Consider the following 25470-nt stretch of genomic DNA (forward strand, 5'->3'; position numbering starts at 1 on the left):
GTTTTGTTTAGATTTTTGCCTTTAAAGGTCCTCAGCTCCAGGAATATTAACACTTATAGTGAATTTATCTATGGTACATATAAACTAATCTAAATCAAATTATACATTAAATTGCTGCCCACTGGTCGCAAATGCTTCTACCCAACTACTGCCTAATTCTGTGAAATCTCAGCATTGCTTCCATGCAGTGTGAGAAAATGCAAAGGCTAAGAAGAACTACTTATAACAAACATAGAGAGGCTACTTTTGTTTTTATTGATCTATTGATGCCTGGAAAGAAGGAATCATTGGATATCATTTGTTTTCATTCAGAGTATTTTATCAAGCCAGAACAGGATATGAGTCATGCATTTATACCTAAAATATCAAATACATAAACTAACACATTTGTTAAATTTACTTGCAAATATTAAGAGTGTTTAAATCACTCTTAACACAAACATACTTCACGCATACCAGGCATAATTTACTGGCGTAAATGTGTTTACACAGCTGTAAAATCCCCAAATTAACCATCAATCAGGAAAAGTAAAAATATTGCTATGAGAACGGGAATGTGAGATTTCAGCTGCTGGAAGATAACTACAAAGGGCTTCCTGTGACACAACTTTAGATGGGATCAAGTTTGTCATTGATTTTTTTTTTTAAAGTAATTCTAACACCTCCCTAAACATAATAGTTTTTTAAATTTAGCAAAGTTATTGACCAACTCATCTATCTTCACCACTATTGTCTCTAAATTTCAAAATGCTAAGGTAGAAAATAATTACACATGTGCGCACACACACAAGCAGACTTAATATTGTAACCTACAAGTTATTTACACCCAATCTGAAAGCTTCTTTTTTTTCTATGGGAAATATTCAATGTAAACTTAACTACCTAGGTTTTAGTGAATCTATTCCTATTTAAATTTAGATTTAATAATAACAAAATGCTGTAGAATCTCATATAATGTATTTTCCTATTTATAGACAAAAAATGGATTGAAAACCACAAGTCTTGACAAAATTATATTTATGAATAATAATAGCTAGAAAGATATTAGCCATTTGGATTCTCATCATTTGAAAAATTTCTCATAAAATGTAAGAAAGAAAAACTAGCCTTCTTCGCATTGTTCCTATAGTAAGGCACATGCTGTTTTGATTTAAGCTGCATAAAGTTGGAAGTAAGTTGTGAAATATATAAAATCTGCCAAGGACACAGAAGGCAACTCAGTCAAGAATAACTGTGTCAACTTCTAATTCAACTTAAATTTGATTTTTTGAGCATTGAAAGTGAGGTCATAAAGGGTATTTTAAAATTTACACTTGTTCAATTACCACAGTTGAGTTTTGAAACTAAAATATATTTATCATAATCAGAATAAATTTGAGTTTATATTCAATTAAACAAATGGCTTAGAGTCAAGGAAATATTTCAAGTCTAATAAACCCTCTTGCAGTTTTACTTACTTTGACAGGAAAATTTTCTTTGTTTCTTTTTACATTTTATAGTATTATTATAAAAATAATATAATTTGAAATAAATGTTTCAAAGGAAAACAGCTATCAAAATCTTGACCGGTAACTATTCTCAATATTACATACTTTCATGGAGATTTGGGGCAAATGTACACATATTTGTATAGAGTAGCTATCACACTAACTATGAACATTTACAAAGTCCTTTTTTTTTCCTCCTAGTTTCTTCTAGTTAATCTAAAATTCTTATCAGGTCTCAACGCTTTTTCATAAGGAGGAGAAATAATATTTCTCTAGAGCCTTCTTTGTGCAATGTTTTCTAAAGGTGTATATACATCATTATTAATCCTATTTTACAGATAAAGAAGCTAAGGCTCAGACATGTCCAATTAGTAAATAAAACTAGAACCCAACTAAAATGTGCTCAACATCAAAGCTTTTAAATGATAGACCAATGTTTTGGGGGTTGTCTTATACTTGACAATCTTCTAATTACAATTCTATCTTAGCTTCTGTTTTAAAAAGCAAAAGCTTACAAAACAAACAAAGCCAGAAAACTGTGCACTAGCCTTAGTCGAGTTGCTTATTCTTTGTCACTAGGAAGGACTCAAGATCTTAACATGGAGGCAATGGGCTCTATTTCCCCAACAATAAGCAATACAAAGAGAGGTTTCAGGACCTAGGCAATATTAAGATTATGCTCTCAAATGAGTCTGAGCACAACACTTTCTTTTCCTCTGTTAATTATTTTAGGGTGACTTTCTATACAAATTCTCCTCCTATTAGGCACTATGTTTTCTCGTCAGTAAGCTGAAATCAAGGCCGTTACATTACAATGGAAACTGCAGGCAAAGGACAATTGGTTTCCTAATATTCTAACATTGTTTGACACAAAGCATTTTCAGAAACAGTCTCCTTATGTCTGTGCTACCCATAGTGAACCAAAATGAGAGAGCACTAGACTTGGAAAGAAGATGACTACGTCCAGTTCTTGCTCGGTCGCTGACTAGCTGGGTGATCTTGTCTAAGCCACTTAGTCTGCGTCTATCCAATAGCGAAGAAAAGAAATGAACGCAGTGGTTCCCAAACTTTGCTGCACATTAGCATCAACTGCAGAGCTGTTTTAGAAATCCCAGTCCCCAGATTGCACCCCATAGAGATAAGATCAGAATGTTCAGGCTTAGGAGTCAGTTCTCAGTAGCTTTTAAAGATATTCAGCAGATTCCAAAGTGCAGCAAGGTTTGGGAGCCACTGAATTAACTAATACTTTCACAGAGCTGCTTTTAAGATTAAAAAAAAATGGAGGGGCTTTGTATATTATATAGTACTTTACAGAGTGATATAAAATATTATCCCCAAAATAAGTACAGCACTGTAAAAAACAAATACACTGTTTTAGGGGGCTTGATCTTTTATTCAGATTTTAGTTCAGTAATCATTAAGAAACTATACAGAAATAATTGGTTTTACTCTTTTTCACAGAATGCTTAACAGTTGTTTTTTATTTTTATTTTAATCTTATTTTTTCTTACGTCTTTCCCTTCTCTATTAAAAATTAAGAAAAATGTCATCTATCTTGTTTGCTTCAAAAAATATCAAACACTACACTTTTATTATGTGTTTATAATAACCAGAAAAGAATATTAGAACTAATGTCCAGAAAAGAAATCTGAGCATTCAGAAAGAAAATAATTTGTCCAAAGTTACTTAATTCAATGCTACTACTTATTTAAAACAAACAAAAAATTATTCAGTCCAGAGCTTTTGTTCCAGTATTCTGCCACAAAAATCTATTTGGAAACAAAGACCTATTCAGTAAATCTTTCTTGGCCAGATTTTTTTATTGTCTGATGACATAAATTATTTCCCTGCTAAATTTTCAACTGATAGATCAGATTTGACCGGTTTATACACAGTAGTTGTTTTGTATTAACACCAACAATTTCCAAGACCTTCTCTTTAATTAGACTTACAAAAAGGATTACGTAATTTATGTAATTAGAATACAAATAACGTTACCTAATTAAAAAGCACCCTCTGTGTTTTGTTGTTGTTAGAGACATTGATGTATCCATTCACAACAAAATTCTCAAATGAAACTCAATTTCTGAGTAACTACAAATGTAATCCACCTCCTGACAGTGATTTTTGCCTTGGCATCTTTTACCTTTGTGGGCTTGTTGGCATCCACGCTCTCTTTGAATTTCTCCTGCACAGTTTCTGCAAGTTGACAGAGCAAGGCACCATTATCCAATTTCTCCATGAAAGTTTCTGCAGTTATCTCCTTCCCTGCAATACCACAACGAAGTGTTATAAAAGCATCATCATTCCGCAACACAAATGTGACATTCACGCCAACATATTTGACACAGTTTTTACGATCAACATTTCTATTCCAGCTAAGTTACACGTGTGGGATAGGAACTCACCGGAAAGAATGGTTTCTTTGGAATTTTATGTTTTTCTTTGGTTGCAAGAATCTCAACATTTTATATCTTCATAATATAGTTTCAAGTGCATAAAAGTTTCATTTCACACTACAAGTGGCAAAATGATATCCTGGGTGAAAGAGTCCCACCATTTAGCAATTGAGAGGAATAAAAACCAACCAGTCAATGAAACCCAAGGAACGAGCTTTACCAATGATTATACAATTCAGCCTCTGAGATTCATTCAGTTCTCATCCTCAGTAGCCCATTCAATTACATTGGGCTGCAAAGCAAGGGCATGAAGCAGAACTGGTATTTCATGTTACATACATGTCTTTGATTATAAGAACGCTATAGCTCTCTTTTCTTTAATTTGAAAGAGAGTCATACCATATCAAAAATCAACCACCATTGGCAACTTTAATTGCATGGCCAAAGCATAAAGCCACATCTCTAAATTCTATTGAATTTGTTTTCGTGATTAAAATAATACAGGTAAAATTAATGTAAGTGATAAGGTCTCGGTAAGAAAACCCACCTCTCTAACCATTCCCCCTCCTACCACAGTCCATGACCTGTGGGATCATCGGGTTCGGGTCCCTACTTTGTTCTCTCTCTTTATAACCAGTCTCACAGCTTCAACGACTGCTCTGATGAACATGATTCACAGTTGTTCATCCCTGACATTGAACTGGTTAAAGGTTATTTTTCTTTTTTCTTATATGCCCCAAAGCATATTTTCTTTCTTTTTTTTTTTCTTTTATTTTGGTCACAGCTCTTTTGTGATATAATTCACATAACTTACAATTCACCCATTTAAAGTGTATAATTCAATGGCTTTTAGCTATTCATAGAATCGTGCAATCATCACAACAATTTTAGAACATTTTTATCACCTCCAAAAGACACCCTGCACCCTTTAACTGACACTCCTGATTTCTTTATTCCCCAGCCCTATAAAACCACTAATTTTTTTCTTATATGCTCCCCAAACTCATCTCTCCCAAAGCTCTCTCCTTTTCCTAGTTTTGCAATTCTCTAAGTTTCAGAATATTTTATTTTCGTGCCTTAATTTCCTATAACTTATTAGTCACAAGTCCTGAAGATTCATGCTTCCTTCTGTTTCTGGTATCATTACCTTAATAAAAATTTTCATCATCTGATAACTAAACCTCTAGCAATAATAACAACAGCTATTCCTGTATCCTCAACTTCTCTCTCTAAACTTACCACATTCATTGCTAAAATTACTATTGCTAGACAACACCCTCACTGGGTCATTCTTCATCTTTATTGCATAGTTCCTAATATTTTCCCCTACCTAAAGATGAGACATATCCACTTTAACTCAATATCCAAAGGCCTCCCGTTTCCTCTGATCCACCTTTCTTATCTAACATCCTTAGACCCTGCTCCTTGGTCTATACCTGGCCTTCACAGTTCCTCTAGCAGACCTTCCCATTCCTACTGTCATGCCTTTGTTCCTGGAATGGCCCCTGCCTACAATGTCCTCCTAACTTCTACCTGCCTGGCCAAGGTCTATCGTTCCTTTCATTAGAAATCCAGAAAGAGATCCTCCCAGTGCACACTGCTTTCTTTCCTCTATGGTCATACTGATGAGTACCACTCACTCTGGCACTTGTCAACCTTCTTCTATTGCTTTGTATAAAGTTCTCGTCTTCCTCAATACACTATAAACCTCTTGAGGGATATCTGTGTGTGTGTGTTCCTACAGAGGTAAGCATAATGTTATTCACATAGTAGGCACCTAGTAAAATCCAGGCTCACCTGTGTTCTGTGAGCATGTGAACTAACGAATGAAGAAATAAACTACTGGAAAACTTTGAGAAAATGTTGGGTATTATTTTTGTGAAAAGTAGTTACGTTAAAGCAAGAAAAGGAAGTATTTTACAGTTTTATGCTGAGACTCTCATAGGATTAACTTTCATCTTAAAACAAATGCATGCAGTTCAATTCCACGAACACTCAAACATAATGCAACTAGAACAATAGATAAACTACTGGCTTAAAGTTAAACTCACAGTATCTAATATATTTGGATTTCAAGAAACATCTGTTTGAAATGATTTTTTTTTTCAGTTTGGGGGGAAGGGCAGATGAAGAAGGGAAGAGAATTACTTTTTTTTTAATGTTCTTTTTCCTCTACTGGAGAGTTCACATTTTAGCCTCCAGTTAGAATAATGACTTCTGCAGGTGGCAAAACATCAGTAGCTCTAAGTACTCGCCACGAGGGAGCCTACACAGAGCTACTATTATTTCAAAACTGTATGCAGCTCAACTCAATTCGGGAATGAAAGTAATAGTCTCAAGATACAAAAAGCCAGCACAACAGAATTACTATTATGCATTCACCATATTGGCCTTCATTTTTTACAATAATAAGTTATTTTGCAAACAAGTACAAAAAATAAAAATTAGAAATACGTTCAAAATTACCAATTAAATTTCAAGGTAAAGAAGGTAAACTTTACTCTAAATTGTTGAACGATTCCTCTCTAAATTATGTATAAGACTTTCTAAATTTGAAGAGGTTTTTAGGTATTCTTATTTCACTAAGCTCCATGGCAATTTAAAGATTCTATTCATAATTTTAAGTGACAAGATGATTACAATAAATTTAAAAGAACTTATAAATTATAAAAAGAAGAATGGCTTTCATTAAAAAGTCATTAGCAATTTACCAAAAGGTACGATTTTTACTTTTTATGCCTTATACCTGAAAAATTTTAGTTCTCCTGCTTTTCATGAATACTTGAAGAATTTTACATTGAACATCTGTATCTAATGAAAAATATATTAGGTGTCAGCTTTCAATTCTGTATATTTTATAGCTCCAAAAGGTGGGATTTTTTTCTTTTTTTTGGCTAAAACAGACACTGTTACATACTTTATAGCTGAAATGTACTGACTCGAATGAAGGAAAAATGCAAGACAGAGAAGCTTTTTAAAAAAAAACCTTCATATGTAACATATTTTCCATCCAAAGATTAAGAATCATAAAAGATACATTTTAAATATACTGTATAACTGTAAGAAATCAGTTATAATCCTTATATGGGATGATATATGATCTTTATTGTATTAGTATTGCCAAAAGTCAAAAAAAAAAAACAGAATACAAAATTAACTGAATTTAACCATGACAAATCCATTGGAATAGGCTGTGAAGTACTAACTACAATTTCTCAAGTAAACATTATACAAAGTTAAATATCTCTGTGAGGCAGAACCAGATCTGCTTTAATATAAATTGTATAGCTAGTTAGAGACATTAGATTATAAATACTAGGAACAGTAGGATTTCAGCACCATAGAATCATTTCTTCCCTAACCCCATCTTTCCATGCTGTTGATATACTTAGAGAAAGAAAACCAATAGATACACAGTACTCCCCCCTTATCCACAGGGATATGTTCCAAGACCCCCAGTGGATGCCTGAAACTTCGGAGAGTACTGAACTCTATACATACTATGTTATTTCTTATACATACATACATATGATAAAGTTTAATTTATAAATTAGGCACAGTAAGAGATTAACAACAATAACTAATAATAAAGTTGGCTTTGGGGCCATTATTAAGTAAAATAAGGGTTACTTGAACACAAGCACTGCGATACCATGACAGTGCATCTGATAACCAAGAGGCTACTAAGTGACTAACGGGCAGGTGGTGTATACAGCATAGGTCCGCTGGACAAAGGGAGTCATGTCCCAGGCAGGAGATTTCGTCACACTACTCAGAATGGTGTACAATTTAAAACTTTTGAACTGCTTATTTCTAGAATTTTCCATTTACTATTTTCGGACCGTGGTTGACCACAGGTAACTGAAACCACAGATAAGGGGGGACTACTGTACAGTCATGCATTGCTGAACGACAGGGATACATTCTGAGAAATGTGTCATTAGGCGATTTCGTCATTGTGTGAACATCACAGAGTGTACTCACACAAATCTAGACTGTGTAGCCTACTACACACCTAGGCTCTATGGTACTAATCTTATGGCACCGCCGTCGTATATGTGGTTTGTTGTTGACCAAAACATCATTATGCAGCGTACGACTATAACTAAATCATCTTTGAATACTGACCCACAATAGGTTGTAAAGATTACTGACTTGAAAGTTAATCTAAAATAGCCAAGGTTAGAAGCAATATTTTTACTTCCTGGGTCCATAACTGTTTACTGGCATGATTGACAGTTAGTCAAATATTGTGGTTAGTCACTTCCTCTTAAAATATTAGGGCACAATGATATGAAATACACGTCTACCCGAAATCTTGCATCAGGTCACTAAGATCAACATGTATGTTTGCATATATCAGTGTATTCCTCCCAGAAATATGTGCTTGCCATAATTTCCATAAAGATTAAGTGTCAATCTGTAAAGTAGTTTAGACTGGAGCCACCTGGAAAAAAGAACTCCTTTATCTTCTATTTTGCTAAGAAAGAATGTTTTCCCCCCAGCAAGTTATCAGTATAAACTCAGGTTCCTAAAGATACGACAACATCTAATAATGATATTTAATATTTGAGTTCTTATCATATGCCAGGCACTTTACGTGTATACATGTTTTTAATCTTCTCATAAAACTGTGAAGTAGGTGCTACCATTATATCCATTTTACAAATGATGAAACTGTGGTATTTAGATTAAGTAACTCATCTGAAGTCACAGGGTGAATCTGGCTTTTTAACCCAAAAGTCTAGGTTCACAGTCTATGCTCTTAGCCAGTATGCTTGGCTACTAAAATAAATGTTTGCTGAATACACAAATGACTATTTCCTATAACAATGCATCCTCACAATGCAGTTGTTTTTCTCTGTAGAAACTCCACAGAATTTTTCTCTGTAGAAATTCCTTCAGGAAAAAAACAGCTTGAGGCTGAGGACAGTGGTGCTGAAAACTGAATAGCAGTCCACCTTGTCAACTGGAGAATGGCTGAGAATGTCCTTCAGGCATGCTCTGATATGTAGCCTGATTCACTGAAGAAGAAAACTGGCATATTTTATCTCTAAAGGTGATCCAGACACCATCCAATTTTACTTCAACGTCTCCTGCACCTCTCAATCCCAGTATATTTCTCTAACTGGAGAACTCAAAGCAACTCATCTGCTATTTAACTCAAATTATTCAATGTTTTGAGACTGAAATTTGAAGGTTGTACAAGAGGAAATGATTCATTATATCCAGAAACCCGAGCTGAACACCTGCTCCACAGTGATTCCAAGTGTCCACCCTGCATTTACATCAAGAAAAGACAAAGCTCGTTCTGTGGGAAAAGTTGAGTAAAAAAATTAGGCAGTAACTGGTCTGAAAAGTGTCAGTTTGTGAACATGAATTTGATTCTTTAAACTTTTGAACTAGTGTAAGATATCACTTTTCCTAAGAAATCTTTATTGACTATATCAAGAATATAAGAACTCTGCAGGATAAGTATCTGGTAAAAGGGCTTTAAGAAAAAAGAAAAGAAAGTCGTTCCAAACTAATTAGACAGCAGTTGTATTTGACAGCTGCAAGTCCAATAAATAGGTGTTGAACTTATTAATGCTTAAAATAGGTTATTTTAAGAAATAGCTGAAAAAATGGAAACATTACATATTGATCATTTTAAGCCTATAACAACTGAGTTTTCTTTAATGTGCTTGTAGAAAGGTCAGAGAAACGGAAAATCATCAGAACATCAACTGTCAAAATGCATTTCTAAATATAAGGAAAATCAATTCAGCATAACTTGATTTGTAACATCTTATGATTTACTCAAAGTCTCTGCATATATTCAAACATATATGCCTACATCCTAAAGATCTACAATCTTTAAGAACAATGTTAATGTCTTTAATGCTTAACAACTACAATATTTTCTCAAAAATATACTCCCATATGATTCATATAGTGTTATTAAACAAATGCTAATTGAAGATACAGGTAGACCATCATTTTCAAATGATTAAAGAAACACAAGTGAAATAAACAATTTGAAAACATTTATGTCAGTATATTCGTTTCAAAGCTAAGCCAACAACAATCTTCAATAGTCCATCAACAATCATGAAATTCGTAGAATGTGCCCCATCTATTTGAATGATGGGTAGTTGCTATAATCTAGGACTGTTAATTTAACAACATGCTGTTTTCCTGTGACAATTAAGACAATCTTTTTCCCCAAGATTTATTTGTATAATCACTTGATGTTCAAATATGTCCCAAGGACACAGTTAAATAACAAATGGGCAATAGCTAGTTCACGAACAAAAATAACAAGACAGAAGGTCTAAAATAAAGATGAAACTTGTATTTAATGCATAACAGGAGACAATGGCCAAAGAAATGTTTTACATGGAAGAATGAAGGGATCTTCAGGATTCCTTTGCTATCTTTTCCGAATGTTAGTCACAAAACTGCACCATGGTTGCCAGCTATTAGAAACATACTTGGACTATAAAGACTATTTTCAAGAAGATCAGTCGACATTTGCAACGATATGTGAGCAGTAGATAAATATCACATCATGATCTTCTCATGAATTCAACTGGAATGCTACCCCATAAACAAATCCCGACTTCTATACTATTTATTCATCTTAACTAATTAACTTATCACAAGATAGCTGACATTTTATATTCTAATATATAAATTTTAGTTAGTCTAAAAATTTGCTATTGCTGCTTTAATTCTATGTCTAGAAATCTAACATGGTATTTATTATTGTTACTGAATAAGTAAGTACACAGTAATTGAAAATTACTGTATTATACCTACATATGTGAATGTGAATATTGGTCTACAAACCAATGAAATAATTTTCTTCTCTGTCAAATAACTTTTATGCACCAAAAAAATCTGAATATGAATTGAGTCTTCTTTAAGAACTACATCTTTCAATTGACATTTTATATGTAGGACCAGAAATATCATAATTTAGAATATCATTAATACTCCTTTTGAAAGACATGAAAGGAAAAAAGTCACATTTCCGTCATGTATTACTAGAGAGAAGCAAAAAATCTTTCCACAACTAAGGTCCACATCACAATGGTGAAATCTAATTAAAAGCTTTAACTTAGTAGTAAATTTCGACCTCACCAAAAAATTCAGATCCTTAAAAGGAGACAGGATCAACTTTGAAACTACTTTCAAGATAGCTCTAACTTTCAAGTAGATAAAAAGCAAGAATTGAAAGAGAGGTGCACAATACAAATTTGCAAATACTTCTGAGGTAACAAAATAGCCAGCAATAAATAATTTTAAAATTTAATGACTCCATTTCAAAATATGTGAATACTAATTGTATCTATTATGTGTAATAAAAATATCTTCTATCATAGCAATACTTTTTTCCTTCTCTTCTTATTATCACCATTCTAGTACATATTGCATTTTCTTACCTTCAAATGTTTTACCACCTTAAACAATCTCAAGCTTTTGGTCTACTTTCCAAGTTACTGTGAGGATATTCACTTGAAGTCTATTATCTATCCACATACGAATTCAAGTCAATGCAAGGTAGCACCTTACTATATCTTAAGATTCTTTTACGATTCCTTTTCTGAGAAAATTTCAGAAGATATCAGTTGCATTTGTGTTACTAACTCCTAACATTAAAAGAAATTAGTCTTCTTATTCTTTAAAAGAAAGATTATTCATTTATGTAAATTGTCTTCTCCTTGTTTATACATATTGATGATCTCAAACTGGGTCTCAAGAGATGGATTTCTTGGAAACTTAGACTTTTGGAACTGGAAAGGACATTAGAGATTATTTACTCCAACCCCTTCATTTTATGGCTGAGGACACTGAGCCCAGAAAAGATAGCTGAGTTACTTCGGGCAAGTTTCCTACCAAGTGGCAGAGCCAGAACTCAAAGCCAGGTCTCCTGACGCCCAGTTAGGAGCCAGGTATCCTGACTTTTAGTCCAAGGATCTTTCCATTACACACACACTGACTCTCTATTCTTTGAGGCTGTCTTGGGCTGCTCACACTGATCAAGCTGCTTCGTAAATGATCACATTCACCAAATAAAATGCCTTTGATGACAAATCATGGGACCTTGGAACATGCCTGTATAATCCAGCTATACTCTAATTAATCACAATCTTCCCTGCTTAGAATATCTCAATGGCTCCTCATTGATCATACAATAAATCCTAAGCTCCTTTACATGATCCTCAAAGCAGTATGTGATCTAGCACAAGAAATCTCATGAAACTCTCCCCCTCTTGATGTGCTGTCGACACCAGCCTTCGTTCAGTTCTTCCAATGTACCAAACTCCTTCCTATCTTAGCACAAGCCATTCTCTCCGCCTAGCATCTTCTCCCACGCTTTGTCTGGCCTGCTATTAATTATTCTTCGGTTCTCAGTTTAAATATAGGACTCTTTAAAGAGGATTTCCTCACGCCCTCTAATCTTTTGCCCCACTCTCATCTCCTCATTTTTACATTCTTATTGCAACCTATATCTTTTAGTATTTATAACAAGTGCAATTAATGAATTATTTATTCAATTACTTAATGTTTCTTTTTCACTCTGCTCCAAGCTCTATAAGAACAGCCACTCTGTCAGTTCTTAATCACCACTCTACCCTCCAGGACCTAGCAGGCTGTGTCTGGAACACGATCATCACAATAACTCATATTTACCATAGCTAGTTGATAGCTATGTGCCAGACCTCGTTCTAAAGGTGATCATCTCACTCAAAATCTCCAAAAATCCTATGAGATTGGTACTAGTATCATACTTATTTTACAGATGATGAAACTGAGGCAAGGTGCATTAAGACACTTGCCCAGTATCGCAGAGCTAGTGATAGAACCGAGATTTGAATTCAAGCGTTCTGATTCCAGAGTCCATTTTTTAAACTAATACATTATGCTGCTGCACACTCAAATATTTGTTGAAGAAATGAATGAACTGATCCATAAAATCAAATTAACAGTATCATTGAACTATATAAATGGAATAACAACAACACATATAGTGTTTGCAATATGCCAGGCACTGTTCTAAGTAGTACATATATTTTAATCATTTGATCCCATAGCAACCTTACAAAGTAGACACTACTATTATTACCACTTTACAGATGAGGAAACTGAGGCACAGAGAGGTTAAATGACTTGCTCAAGGTCATATTGCTGTTAAGTGGCGGATCTGGGGTTCAAACACAGGCAGTCTGTTTCAAGTCTGCATTCTTAACTTCTATGCTGCCATACTTGCGAGAGCCCATATCTGAAGATAACTCAAAGTTAATAATAAGTTACTAATGTACCAATCATTAGCAAACCCCAGAAGGACAAAAAAAATGAGGAAATTCATCCGATTAGGCTAAATTGACTCCCTCTATGTGAAGTAGATAAAAGCTGCTCTTTTGCATGGATGAATTACTAAAAGGGGGTAGCCCCTTCCTTCTGGTGGTCACAGGTCCCTGGTGTGGTGAAGGGTCTTCTGGGGCACGCCTCCTGCATTTCTGCCCTTGCCCTTCAGCTGGGCGCCCTTGTGAAGGGTACAACGTGCGTACCCATAGGTGGTAGCCCTGGTTAGACTACACAGGGTTGTCAAAATAGCGTGCACACAAGTGAGGAAAAAAGAATAACAAAAGCTGAAAAAATACAAAAGCAATGCAAAACTCCAGAGCCATAGTGAGCAAAAGGAAAATCTTGCTAAAATGTGATAAAACCCTGCCAAATCTTGCTAAAACCTCGCTAAAATTTCAGATGGACAGTGCGCTTCTCACTAAGCTCTCTAGTTTCATCAGCTAGAAAGTGAGAATAACAACACTCACCTTGAAGAAGGCTTTAAATAACAAAATAATTATTAAAGAATGCTTTAAATAATAAAATAATAAAATAAAATAAATAATAAAGTAATGTTGGTGAAATGCCTTCTGCAAATGATAAAGTACCAGACAAATTTGATGTTTACTCAACATTCAAGACTTATATCTTATAAACTCTCTAAGGGTCCTTGCCTTGGGTCTTAAATAAATTTTATTCTCTGAAAACTATTGCTGGAAATAGTGCTGCTCTATGTGATGATCCTTTAAATGTGTGATTCCATTCTGCACATGGTTGGAATTTTAGCCTATGACTATGCCAGCACAATAGAAACAAAACAAAAGACAGCCTTAGCAGGAGAAAGCATTTTTCTCGAAGACAGTACTTTTAGAAGAGTACTTAAAAACAAAAATGAAATGAAAAGCAAAATTTCAGTTCAAGGTCGAGTGACTGTAGTTGGCTTATTTGGACAAAGGATAGATGCTTTTGTTCTGCAGCTGGGTATTCGGCAGTTTTAGAAGACGCGCTATGAAAGCGGAGCAGGGAAACTTAGTTTTAAAAGTCAGATGTCACAGACTGCGGCCCGGGTACCATGTCAAAGGATAGGCTAAATTGGTCAGTCGCATGAAAGAACGGTGAAAAATGAATCAGATCAGCATATAGATGAAATAAGCAATCGGACCACATATTTCCACATTTCGATGCATGATATTGGAATTGCTAAGCACAGTTAATGTGAGAGACACTGGGAAATTCATTTAAAGTTTCCACATGCTTCAAGTTTCCTAGATGCAAAATCCAAATAATGAAGTCTTTTTCCAAGGGCTGTCACATGCTTAGGTGAAGGACACTACATGAGGGGAAAAAAAACAAACCTGTTATCTTTGCTCACGAAATGAGATCTTATAACCTTACCTAATAGGTTGGTTAACCACAAGGCCAGATCTTCTTTCATAGGTAGCAAATTAGCTTCATGTCTGCTGGCCAGCCATTGGCTATACTGATGCATATCAGAGAGGCCAGGTCCACTGCGTACCTTTGGGCTCAGAGCAGTGCACATTATTTATCCACTTGTAATACCTGTTTTGGAAACAAAAGAACAATTGCTTTTTATATACAGACTTCTCTTGTTAAAATCTTTCTGCCAATGATGTAGTAAGGAACCGGATCCATGGACACTTTGATGACAGGTCAGGTTATTAATTATTAAACCCCTTGAAACACTGTTTGCTTTGTCTGTATTGGTCCTACCACTTTGACCAACCACTAGGTAGGAAACAGCAGCAATCAAAGGTCAAACAGAAAACAAACAGTAAGCTCTATGCTTACTCGGAAAAAGTCAGCTTCCTATTTGGAAAAAGTCAGCCTCTAAGGTAAAAATACCACTTATCTAAAAGCAATAGAAAGTGATTGATTAAAATTTTAGTACCCAAACTGTAAACTTCCATTGTTTAGGTTAATTTTGAAACCAAAGATTTACACAGAATTTTAGGACTGAGTGCTATCAAAGACAGCATTTGCACAACTTGTTGTAAACATACAGTCACTACTCTTAAAATTATTATCTCTAAGATTAAACAGCACAGCACTCGGTTCTTGGCAGATGGCTAAGCAATCATAGACTGATAATTTAGAGAACTGGGTGGGAAACAGGGTAGGAGGTGCTCTCAAAGAGTCCCCTCTACATTTTTCTCATTTTACAGTAAATGAAAACACAAACAGAGAGGATAAGTGACTTCACCAAGATCTGACAGGTAGGTCATGGCAGAGTCAGGCTTGAACTGGGGTTTCCATACTCTAAGATCATTACTCTTTCCAGAATGACACAATTTACAAAATAGATTCATCAAGAACCCATATTATAACCCAAGAATTACCCCATAATTCTAATAAATACTGCCACAGGTTTTTCTTTTGTCTTAATTTTTATCCTCCCACTTTATGTTTTACAGACTAGGTTTTGTTTGCAATCATCTTCAGAGTAATTAAATATCTTACATCTACAAAATAAGAAATGATTTCATTAACCCGATCACTTTATGAATAGCACAATCCCCTATGTGGGTTGTAGAAAAGATGTTTGATTATATCCCTGGCCTTGAATGGAGCACTTCTGTGTGCATTATTTATAGGACCTAAGACTACAGAAGTAATACTAAAGCAGCTAAAGTTACAAACTCCTAAGTTTAACAATGTGTAGGACTCCTTTCTGTATACAAATAGTGCATATGAAATAACCAAATGAGTTATGACTGAATTAAAATGATAATAAAAACATTTGCAACTGACAAATAGTAAAGTTTATATGATATAATAAGGTTTTTAGCTATATTTCAATATTTGTGGTATTTTAAATTTACCAATATAAGTTGTATACGCTCTTGTTGGTTTTATTCTTTGAAACTTTACATAGCATTTCTTTCTAGTTAATCTCAAACTCTAATGCTCTTAGCATAGGTTAATTTTTGTGTTTTAAAGATGGCCTTTGAAAAAATATAAGACCTTGGTGTTCAGAAAAATGCAGAATGTGACCGTCTCCCAAACATTTTGCTGTAGTATTAGGAAAGACTGCTGGCAGCATGAGTAAACACTCAGAAAGTATTATAAATAGATAATTTAGAAGCACAGAGAATTTCATTTCCAAAGCAATTATGCTTTAGAGTAATTTTTTCCAAGAAAATTACCATAAATTCTCTTTGAAGACATTTTTAATAAATCTCTATATATCTAATTATCTAAAGTTAACCAGCACAAATGTGAAATATTTTTAATATACTTTGTCAGATGTTACTAAATGATCATTATAGGAACCAGAACATCACAGTTGTCTATTCTGTAGCAATTAATCACGACATTATTCATAGAAAGTCCTATTTCTCCAAACTCTGTAAATAAATCCCAGAAACCTAAACCAGTTTTGTCCCAGTTCTTTTAAAAATTTCCAGTCCCAGGAAAACAGAACATCTCCCCCTAGCTGGTTAGGATTCCTATAGACTAGCTAGCCTCAGAAACAAACATTCAAGTAATAACACATTTAAGCACATGATTCATACATTTAAATAACTAATTGAAATCTTAAAAGGGTTACCTCTAAAATGCCTTTCTTCTCAAGACACAGCCTCTCCCACTACTTTCCTGAAAGTGAGATGTGGTGGTTCTGTAACTTTACCTAGATCGTATTATGTGCTCTGCAACTTCCATTTAAGCATCAGAGTCCTATTTTGCTCTGTAAAAGCAAGAAGACACCTCAGATTCTTAAGCTCATTGTCCAGCAAAGAATTCATCAAGGGATAGTTTACAGTAAGCCCAATGGCATGTAACAGTTTCAATGAGCCAGAGGGACACAATCCTTCCCCTCAATACTTCTAAACAGTGAGTTTTTATTTTCCCTGACAGTGGCACATTTATTTCTCATGTAGTCTGTCCTATATTTTGCCAGAAATGTAATTCAAACTATCTTCTAATATTTACAGATGATCATTAAGAAAACGTAATAAGACTAATTAAGCAATTTTTGTTATGCTCCTTTGTAGATAATCAAAATTATACAAAGGGAAAAAAAAAAAATAGAGGTGTATTTTCCCAGTAGGCAAAAGTGGGAGAAAGAAAGTTTAGTGGGTAATTAGCATTCAAGAGAAGTTAATTAAGCATATGCCAAATATATAGACCTAAAGTCACTGTCATAGACAGGGACTCCTCTCTTTAAGTCCCTTGTGAAAAAAATTAGGATTTCAATCCAAATTCTTCTGATCATTTTTTCATATTTTAAATCACCATCAAACTTAGCATGACCCTATGGTTTAGCTGAAAGTCACTACGTGGAGGTCTTGGATTTAGACATGGCAGAGACATGAACAGGAAACATGGAAATGCACCTAGCTCGCAGGATGAAAATTCGGAGTGTGGAAGAATTACCCCATGGTGAAGTAGTTTTCAACTGAAATGATTAAATTGGGGTCAACAAAGGTCAAATAAATTTATATTTCCCAGATAAAAAGATCACTACAGGATTGCAACCTTTTTATAATTTTCAACAAATGTTTAATCAATCTGGATGAGCTGAATTAGAACACAAAGAACAAACTATAACAAAAAGATCACTTCTGATCTTTTGAATTCATTCAAAAGTTTTCAAAAACCACAAGACATGCCAAGGGGTAGCTTTTAAAGATGGGAAACGAAACGATTAATGATCCACTAGACTTGAAGAAAAAAGTTAACATTGAGAGAAAGAAAACTTTTTTTGTATAATTTATCTAAACACTGAAAGATGTTACTATTAAAATTCATATAATCTAAATGTTTAAAAAGCTTGATAAGTAACTCTGGTGAGTATTAAGCAAAGCCGATCATTTTGGAAAGGACTCATGCTTCTATGACCCCTCTCAACTATGGCTCCTCTAAGCTTTATGGGTCTATCTAAAAATGGATCACTCAACTCTCAGGATTTGGAATTCAGAAAAATAAAACTTAAAGGGAAAAACATGCAGAAACAATACAGAATTCTTTAAAGAATGTGTGTGTTTTTTTTTTTTTTTCTTTCTTTCCATAGTAGAAGTGATTCTGGAATAACCATTACGAACATGATGAGACTTGAACTAGCCCAGAGGAGGAAGAAAAAATTAATGACTCCATAAGTAAAATATCACATGTTTAAAGACTCTGTTTAGTCTGTTGCTCCAGAATCCCAGTTGAAGACATCATAGTTATGACTCTGAAGAAAAAGCATTCATTTATGCCACCTAGAGGTGTGCTTTGATTATGACCAAGATGGTTTCCGGTCTAACTCTAGACTTTGCTGACATGTTATAAAAAATGTATTGCAATATTGCATAGAAAATAAATTGGGGGCCGGCTGGTGGCTTAGCAGTTAAGTGCTCGCGCTCTGCTACTGGCGGCCTGGGTTCGGATCCCAGGCACGCACCGACGCATCGTCTCTCCGGCCATGCTGAGGCCGCGTCCCACATACAGCAACTAGAAGGATGTGCAACTATGACATACAACTATCTACTGGGGCTTTGGGGAAAAAAAAAAAAAAGGAGGAGGATTGGCAATAGATGTTAGCTCAGAGCCGGTCTTCCTCAACAAAAAAAGGAGGATTATCACGGATGTTAGCTCAGGGCTGATCTTCCTCACAAAAAAAAAAAAAAAAGAAAGAAATTGGAAGGAAAGAAAAATAAGAATAAAATGATAAACATTATATCACTACTGTCTGCTGTGAGATTCCACTAAGGCAGCTGATGAATGGATAGAATATTAGAATTGGAATCAGAAGTTCTGGAGTCGAATGCTGGCTCCACTCCCTAGCCAGTTAGTAGCCCTTCCATTCTGGTTATGTGACTTTTTCTCTTGTACCTGAGTTCTCCAGTATGGACAACGGAGGCCAACACCTCAAATACAATTGTGAAGATTAACTGTTTGTGCCAGTGTTTGGCATATATTTTATATTCAATAAACACTAGCTGAGTCTAAATGATCACCATAGGAAATGTGCCAAACTAAAACTTCCACTGACTTATTTTAAGAGGAAAAAGAATTCCGTAAAAAAATAGGAAGATTTTGTAGAACCCTAAATCACTAAGAAAAGACAAAGGATAAGGGGGAGAAATGAAAAAAAGTATTGATGAAATAAAACCGTAAATAACAGAAAATCTAAAGTTTTCTTCATATTGAGAGGGATGAAGACCTCAAGATGAATAAAATGTTGAGCTCTAAAATGAGTAGCTTACATATGTTTTTAAAAACAAATTTTGGTCACAAATTATACTTCATTTTTGATATCAGTTAAAGACTCAATAAGCTATTAAGATAAAGGAATGCTAATAGTACCTCCCAAAATAAATGTCAGAGGGTGACAGTACACCACCCCCAACTCACCACTCCTGCCCCGCCCCCCCCCACAGACTCCTTAACTGTGGCCAGTTAAACAAAAAGTGCTAATGAATCCACCATTGGCAGAGACCCATCAAGGGTCTCTTCCCTAAAGGCCACCTTTATTGTCATCTGCAGCATTGACCTCACCTCTATCTTGTCAATTTTGTGTGTTATGGGTGTGAAACAATGAAGAAACAAAGTTTTATAGGCCAATAACACTATTTCTTAAAATTAAAAAACAAACAAACAAACAAAAAACCCAAGTCAAACACCCTTACAAAACCTGGAAGGAGAAAATACCATCTTTCAAGCTAGACTCAAAGAATTACCAACCAAGGATGGCTTAGATGGCTCTTTCACTATTCTGAGTTCTTTTCAGCAAACCAATAATATCTCTATAAAGCTACAAATTCTCAACCAATATCATGCATGCAAAATCTTAACCTAAGGGTCTAAGCAGAAAATAAAAGTTCAAATTTAATCATAAAGGTAGTTCTAGATCTTGTAAATGGACCTCGACTTCTGGCTAAGGGGAGCAACTTGTCTACAAATAAAAAATCACCAAGCATAAAGGCAAAATAACACTCATTACTAGTTTTTCTAATTACGTAACAAAATATTTAAACTCAAATGGACCTTAGAGGATTTACCTAGTCAAATTCCTGGTTATTAATGAGGGACTGGAGGCCTATGATATTTTGCCCAAAGTATCAAGGCTATGGAGCCACAGAGTCATTACCAGTATCCTCCTCAGCCCTCCTGGTGCCCAGTCTCAGGTCATGGTAATTCTCTTCCAAGACTCTCTTTCTAATCCTGGAACCCCACAATGACTGTCTTATACCACAATAATGATATACCTGCAATAATAATTCCTTCTCAAATCCTGACCCCAAAAATTAAGACTGAGTGGGAATTGATTTCTTATATTTTCGTGGCATTAAAGATTTTTTTTCAAGTTTTTTTAACTCTACTAAACTACTCTTACAAACAGTTTAGCATAGCTTTAGGTTTTTGGACCCCTTCTAGGTTAACTTGAAACATAACTTGAATAGAAAACCATCTGAAAGTCACTAATCAATTAGAATATTTAAGGACTTACATCAAAATTTCATCTAAGTTGATTAGGTAAACCTTAATTCATGAGAAGATTTTGGGTGTTTTTGTGCTGTTTGTAATACAAAGATTTCTGTTTTACTGAACTCTAAAGTAGTTCAGAGCTAGCAGAGTTCTGTCTGTTGAAAAATAAATTTATATACATACATATAATCACATGTAAGGGGAGAGTATATTAGCAAAAGCTCAATTGAATTGACCCTGAAAATATTTAGGACAGAAAAATTACACAAGCATCTTACTCATTTTGACAAGAGAGATTTTCTACCTTCACTCAATTCTCTCTAGTCTGGAAACACTGAGTGGAAAACCTTGATAGTTGCTCAGGAGAAATGAAAAGGAACAGTGGGATCCTGTTTGTGCCTACATGTCAAAAGCACAAACATGCTAAAATAGCCTTAACATCAACTGCAGTTTTAACAAACTCCCTCTGCAAACAAATTGTTAGTGCCTCATTATTTGGTTTCAACTAAGGTAACTTCGGCCTTCCAAAGGCTCCAAAGGTCTGTAGTGCAGGCTTGGGGTCTTGAAGCAAAGTTCTAAAATTATGCATAACATACTTAGGATTAATATGAGACCCGACATTTCACCATACCTGCAAGTTTAAGTTTTAACTTAGATTTCATACCAAGATACTAGAAAACTCAGCGGCAATCACACGACCTTTTGCACCAGGTGAAATAAATTTTGCCATGTGAATTTATTTCCCAATAAAGCACAATCCAAGTTGCAAAAGTATGGTGTTTAGCAATAAAGTGAAGAAATAAGCCCAAAGTTTAGTAGCATACAGGCTAAAATCCAAGCTACCTTTCTGTTTCAGAGCCCACTTTGGGAGCCATGTGCAAAGGCTGCCTGTCCCATGCCTCAGACCTCTGTCCCTTACCTTCACTTAGGCAGTCAGAACCAGGATGCCCATGTTGGAGAGGACCCCCACAGCCTCCTCCTCTGCAGTTAGTGGGGAGCATTCCTCGAGAAGGAACTCATTGATGGGTTTCAAAGACAGGCTGGGCAAACTAGATCCCAGCTGCCGTTAATCAGTGTCCACACTGCTAAGAGCTTGGGGGAAAAGAAGCAATGAGCACAAGGGCTTGTTCTCAGCCTTGCCTCTGTGACTCGCAGGGGATAGGTGGGGAGGAAAGGTGGACTTCCTCTGCCTGGCTGGCACATCCGACCTGTCTGAGCCTTTATTTTAACACTAGGAAGCCAAATGGGTGTTCCTGTGCACAAGTAGATCTTATTTCCTCTGCCTAAGATCTCCCATACACAACTGATCCAGGCTCTTGGGGAAAGGGAGGAGTTTACAGAGGGACAGTCAAGTTGTGCAAACTCTCGACTCTAGAGGATGAAGATGAAGGAGGTGAGAGGATGAAGGTCAAAAAGGTGGAGAGAGTAAAGGTTTTGATTTCCAAAAATGTTAACTGGGGTCAAGTACTGAATAACCCACCCCCACGCCCCACTTGTGCTGGAACGTAGAAAACAGAATAACCCCTGCTCTGGCTCCCTCTCCATTTAAGAGGGCGGAACCTCAGGTGTCTGGGGTGGGTTGACGACAGTTTACCCTAGCGGGCTGATAGAACTTAATTGATGCCTCCAAAGCACAGTTGGCTCCTCTGCTCCCCAAACAATTTCAGATTCCAAAACCCTGCTCTTTAGACTAAAAGAACAATGCTATGCAAAATCTTCCCAAAGGAGGTTAATTCATAGGCTAGCACTTGTTTAGTCACGTAAAAAAGCTCGACTCTGTCAAACTCATCAGTGGAAAACAGAGAGGATCACCCCAAATCACACGTGTCGCGCTCTTCCCTCCCATCCCGGCCTCCTTGGCTGGAGCAAAACATTCAGGATCAATCCATTAAGCCCATCGCTGCTCGGCTCCCCTCTCCCCAGTAACAGACCACGCTGAGCATGCATTAGAGACCCCCGTGCACCAGTGCACGTGTGTGCGTTCATAATCGCTGTGCTAATTAGAAGTCCTCGCTTCCGTCCCTGGTTGGCTGAGCTGCCGCATTTGGGCTGTGCCACAAGAGCGATGAGGAACACATGGTTGTTGCCGGGGGCTCAGTCACCCACGGCAGTGACCACCCGCTCGGCGCCCGAGCCCGTCCAGCCGTCGGCGGCTCTGCCCGCTCCCGGCCGCGTCCCCAGGCTGCGTCTCACGCCCGCCCCTGCCCCGCCGGCCCGGCGGCCCCGCGGGCCCCGGCGCCCGGGCTGCGGCGCGCGCGCTGCGGCGGCGGCGCGGGCCGGCCGGCTGCTCACCGCGCTCCGAGCTGGGCCGCGGGCTCTCAGCGGCGCCGGGGCTGCGGGCGGGGCTCCCGCGGCGTCTCGGCGCCGGCCCCCTCCCGGCGCGGGTCCTGCGGCGGCCGCGCTCCGGCTGCAGCCGCGCCGGCCCTCCTCATGCTTCTGCGACGGCTCCGCTCGGGGCTGTTTGGGAGAACGCTTTTCCCCCTGCCAGAAACAGATTTCCTACATGTCATCAGTCCACACAGACCGAGCGGAAGTAAAATGCTTACTTTTTCTGGTGGACAGCAAACGCAATCGACACTGATTTACCCTTCAAACGGGGAGAGATTGTATTACAAGCCCTTGGCAGCAGTTCCGAGCTTGGGGCCCAGCTCCGGCCCCCTCCGGCCCCCAAACACTAACCTAAGAGAGAAAGGGCGGGGGCTGGGGAGGGGATCGTATTTAACTCCAGGGTTTTAACATAGTCAATGGCTTTAGCACAATATTAAAATTGGGTGTTGGAAAAGTTGTGCTTTCCTGGCCAGTGTTTCTGCAGACTCAGAGGCATGAGCTTTCCAGTAACTTCGGCCACTCTTCGTTCCAAATTGAGCAATTTGACTTCTTAACAATTCTCTTTCAATATCAGATTTTAGAAGAGGCTGCACTCACGGCTGTTTTCACTTTACGAAAGGAAATACAATTCTACCCTCCTCTCAGCCTCAGCTCAGCGTTATGTTGAGTGTCTTAGACAATTTTCTCCAACTGTTGCATAGTAGTACAGGTATTCTGAGATGAAAAGGCTTCCCATGAGGCGGACAGATGTTCAAGCGTCTGCTTCACCGCTGATACACACGTGACCTCTTGCCGAGTGTCCTCATCGCCTCAGGTTACCACTGTCCCTGGAGCATAGGTGAAAAGTATCGCATATTCTCGTTTTGTTTTCATGTGCATCCGTTTCAGGTACATCTCCATCCACTGCATATGATGGCGGTGGCACAGGGATTCCCATCCCTCTCTGGGACCCATTCCTCACTCCCCTCAAATTAGAAACTACCTGTAGATCCACGATAGCAACGTGGTGGGGATAATTTTAGATATAATTGAAAAAATGCATTTTGCATTTATTATTGCTTTCATCTGGAAATGGTTATTTGCTCTAAAACGTCTAGAAACTGCATCAGTTATTGCTTGTGGCAGCAGTACAAATAATGAAGGGGAGAAAACAGATTGAAAAGTTTGGTGGCATTGAACTCCAAGCTTCTTATTTTTAATTCAATTTGGTGTTGCAGCTGTCAGCTCCATAGTCCTCCTTGGCTTCCCAGAAGAAAGGAAAAAGAGCCATTCCTCATTTTAAGAAGAAACAGCATTATAAAAAGGCCTATATTATTGCTTGAATATACATTAACAACAACAAACATGGGGAACAGGTTACTGATGAATTTGAGTAAATGATTCTGAAAATAAAGTTTCTCAAAATTTAAGCAGATCTGAGTATTCCTAGAGCCCCAACAAAGTATTTCACGTTTCTGAACCTGTACAATTTAAGTAAAAAGTCAAACATCCTTTAATTTTTTGTGATCAAAGCATCATCAGCCAATAAACGTTAATTTAAGTATTTTCAGGATATATGATGTGTTCAAAAAACCTAAGGCCTTGGATTTTGAAAATCTTATATCCTATTCCTCTCCAGATTTGAATATTCTTGCTGCATTGTTTAATATTGATGTTATAAAAGGCAAAGTGTAAGGCAATATTTTTGTTGATTCAGGGACAATACTAAACCCAGTTTGGGAAAATAAGGAGGCTTACAGAGGAGTTGGGAAAGCATGAGCATTCAAAATTACTTCTTCTCATGCCTCTTCCTTCCAGGTATTTTTAGTTTTAAATTCTGCATTATATCAAATCTTCTGAGCAAGAGCCGAAACGAAAATACTAGGAGAAATATACATTTTCTCTCTTAGCTTCTAAGAGTTGTGCTGAATGTTCTTTTGGTGACAAAAGAGAGGTAATACAAAAGATTTCTGAAGAGCCATCAAAATAGTATTTTCATTAAAATTTTTTTGACATTTGTAACAATTCCCATTTGATTTTTATTTCGTATTTTTCAAAATAAAATGTCTATTTATATATTCTGATCAGTCACTGATATAATTGTCAGACAATCTTTTTGTCCAAGAATTTTCTTGCCTTGATCTCAACCTAAACATGTTCACCTTAGGAAATCATCGTCCAGCTGACTCAGCTACAACCCCCCTGATGGGAAGGGAAGGGAAGCAATGCCTTATCCAATGGGATGAAAAGTGTCTAAATATATTCTTGAAACTTGACAGCATAACAAAGAAAAGTCAAGCCAGATTTAAAGAAAACATAGTTTTTCTTTTTAAGTTATCACAGGTTAGAGGACTTTAATATTGATAAAGTTTCTGGGTTGCTATGCGTTTCAGACATTCTAAACCTTCAACATTGTCTCAAATATGAACTCTACCCTTTCTCTAAAAAAAATCACGTGGGTTTAAAAAGAGCCCTCCCCCCTCCTTCCCTGTTTCTCCTCCCTCCCTCTCTCA

The 25470-nt window shown here is 36.7% G+C and overlaps 1 protein-coding gene across 3 annotated transcripts in view; it reads right to left on the reverse strand.

The window, feature by feature from the left end:
- GAS2 (growth arrest specific 2) overlaps window positions 1–23261 on the reverse strand; it is a 129171-nt gene extending 105910 nt beyond the window's left edge. The window contains exons 1-4 of one of the 3 annotated variants that reach the window (XM_087433976.1): window positions 23197–23261; window positions 16788–16925; window positions 14615–14779; window positions 3634–3755 (exon numbers count right to left, since the gene is read on the reverse strand). In XM_087433976.1, coding sequence (XP_087290102.1) covers window positions 3634–3755; window positions 14615–14759 — 267 coding nt within the window. In that variant the 5' untranslated portion in view covers window positions 14760–14779; window positions 16788–16925; window positions 23197–23261. Of the gene's footprint in view, window positions 1–3633; window positions 3756–14614; window positions 14780–16787; window positions 16926–22942; window positions 23084–23196 lie in introns of those variants that run through there. The other 2 variants (XM_014783601.2, XM_087433977.1) reach the window with 2 other exon arrangements.
- Between the last annotated feature and the right edge of the window lie 2209 nt (window positions 23262–25470).

Source organism: Ceratotherium simum, chromosome 7 (genome assembly GCF_057802395.1).
Source record: "Ceratotherium simum simum isolate JZ-2026a chromosome 7, ASM5780239v1, whole genome shotgun sequence".
Taxonomy (NCBI): Eukaryota; Metazoa; Chordata; class Mammalia; order Perissodactyla; family Rhinocerotidae; genus Ceratotherium; species Ceratotherium simum.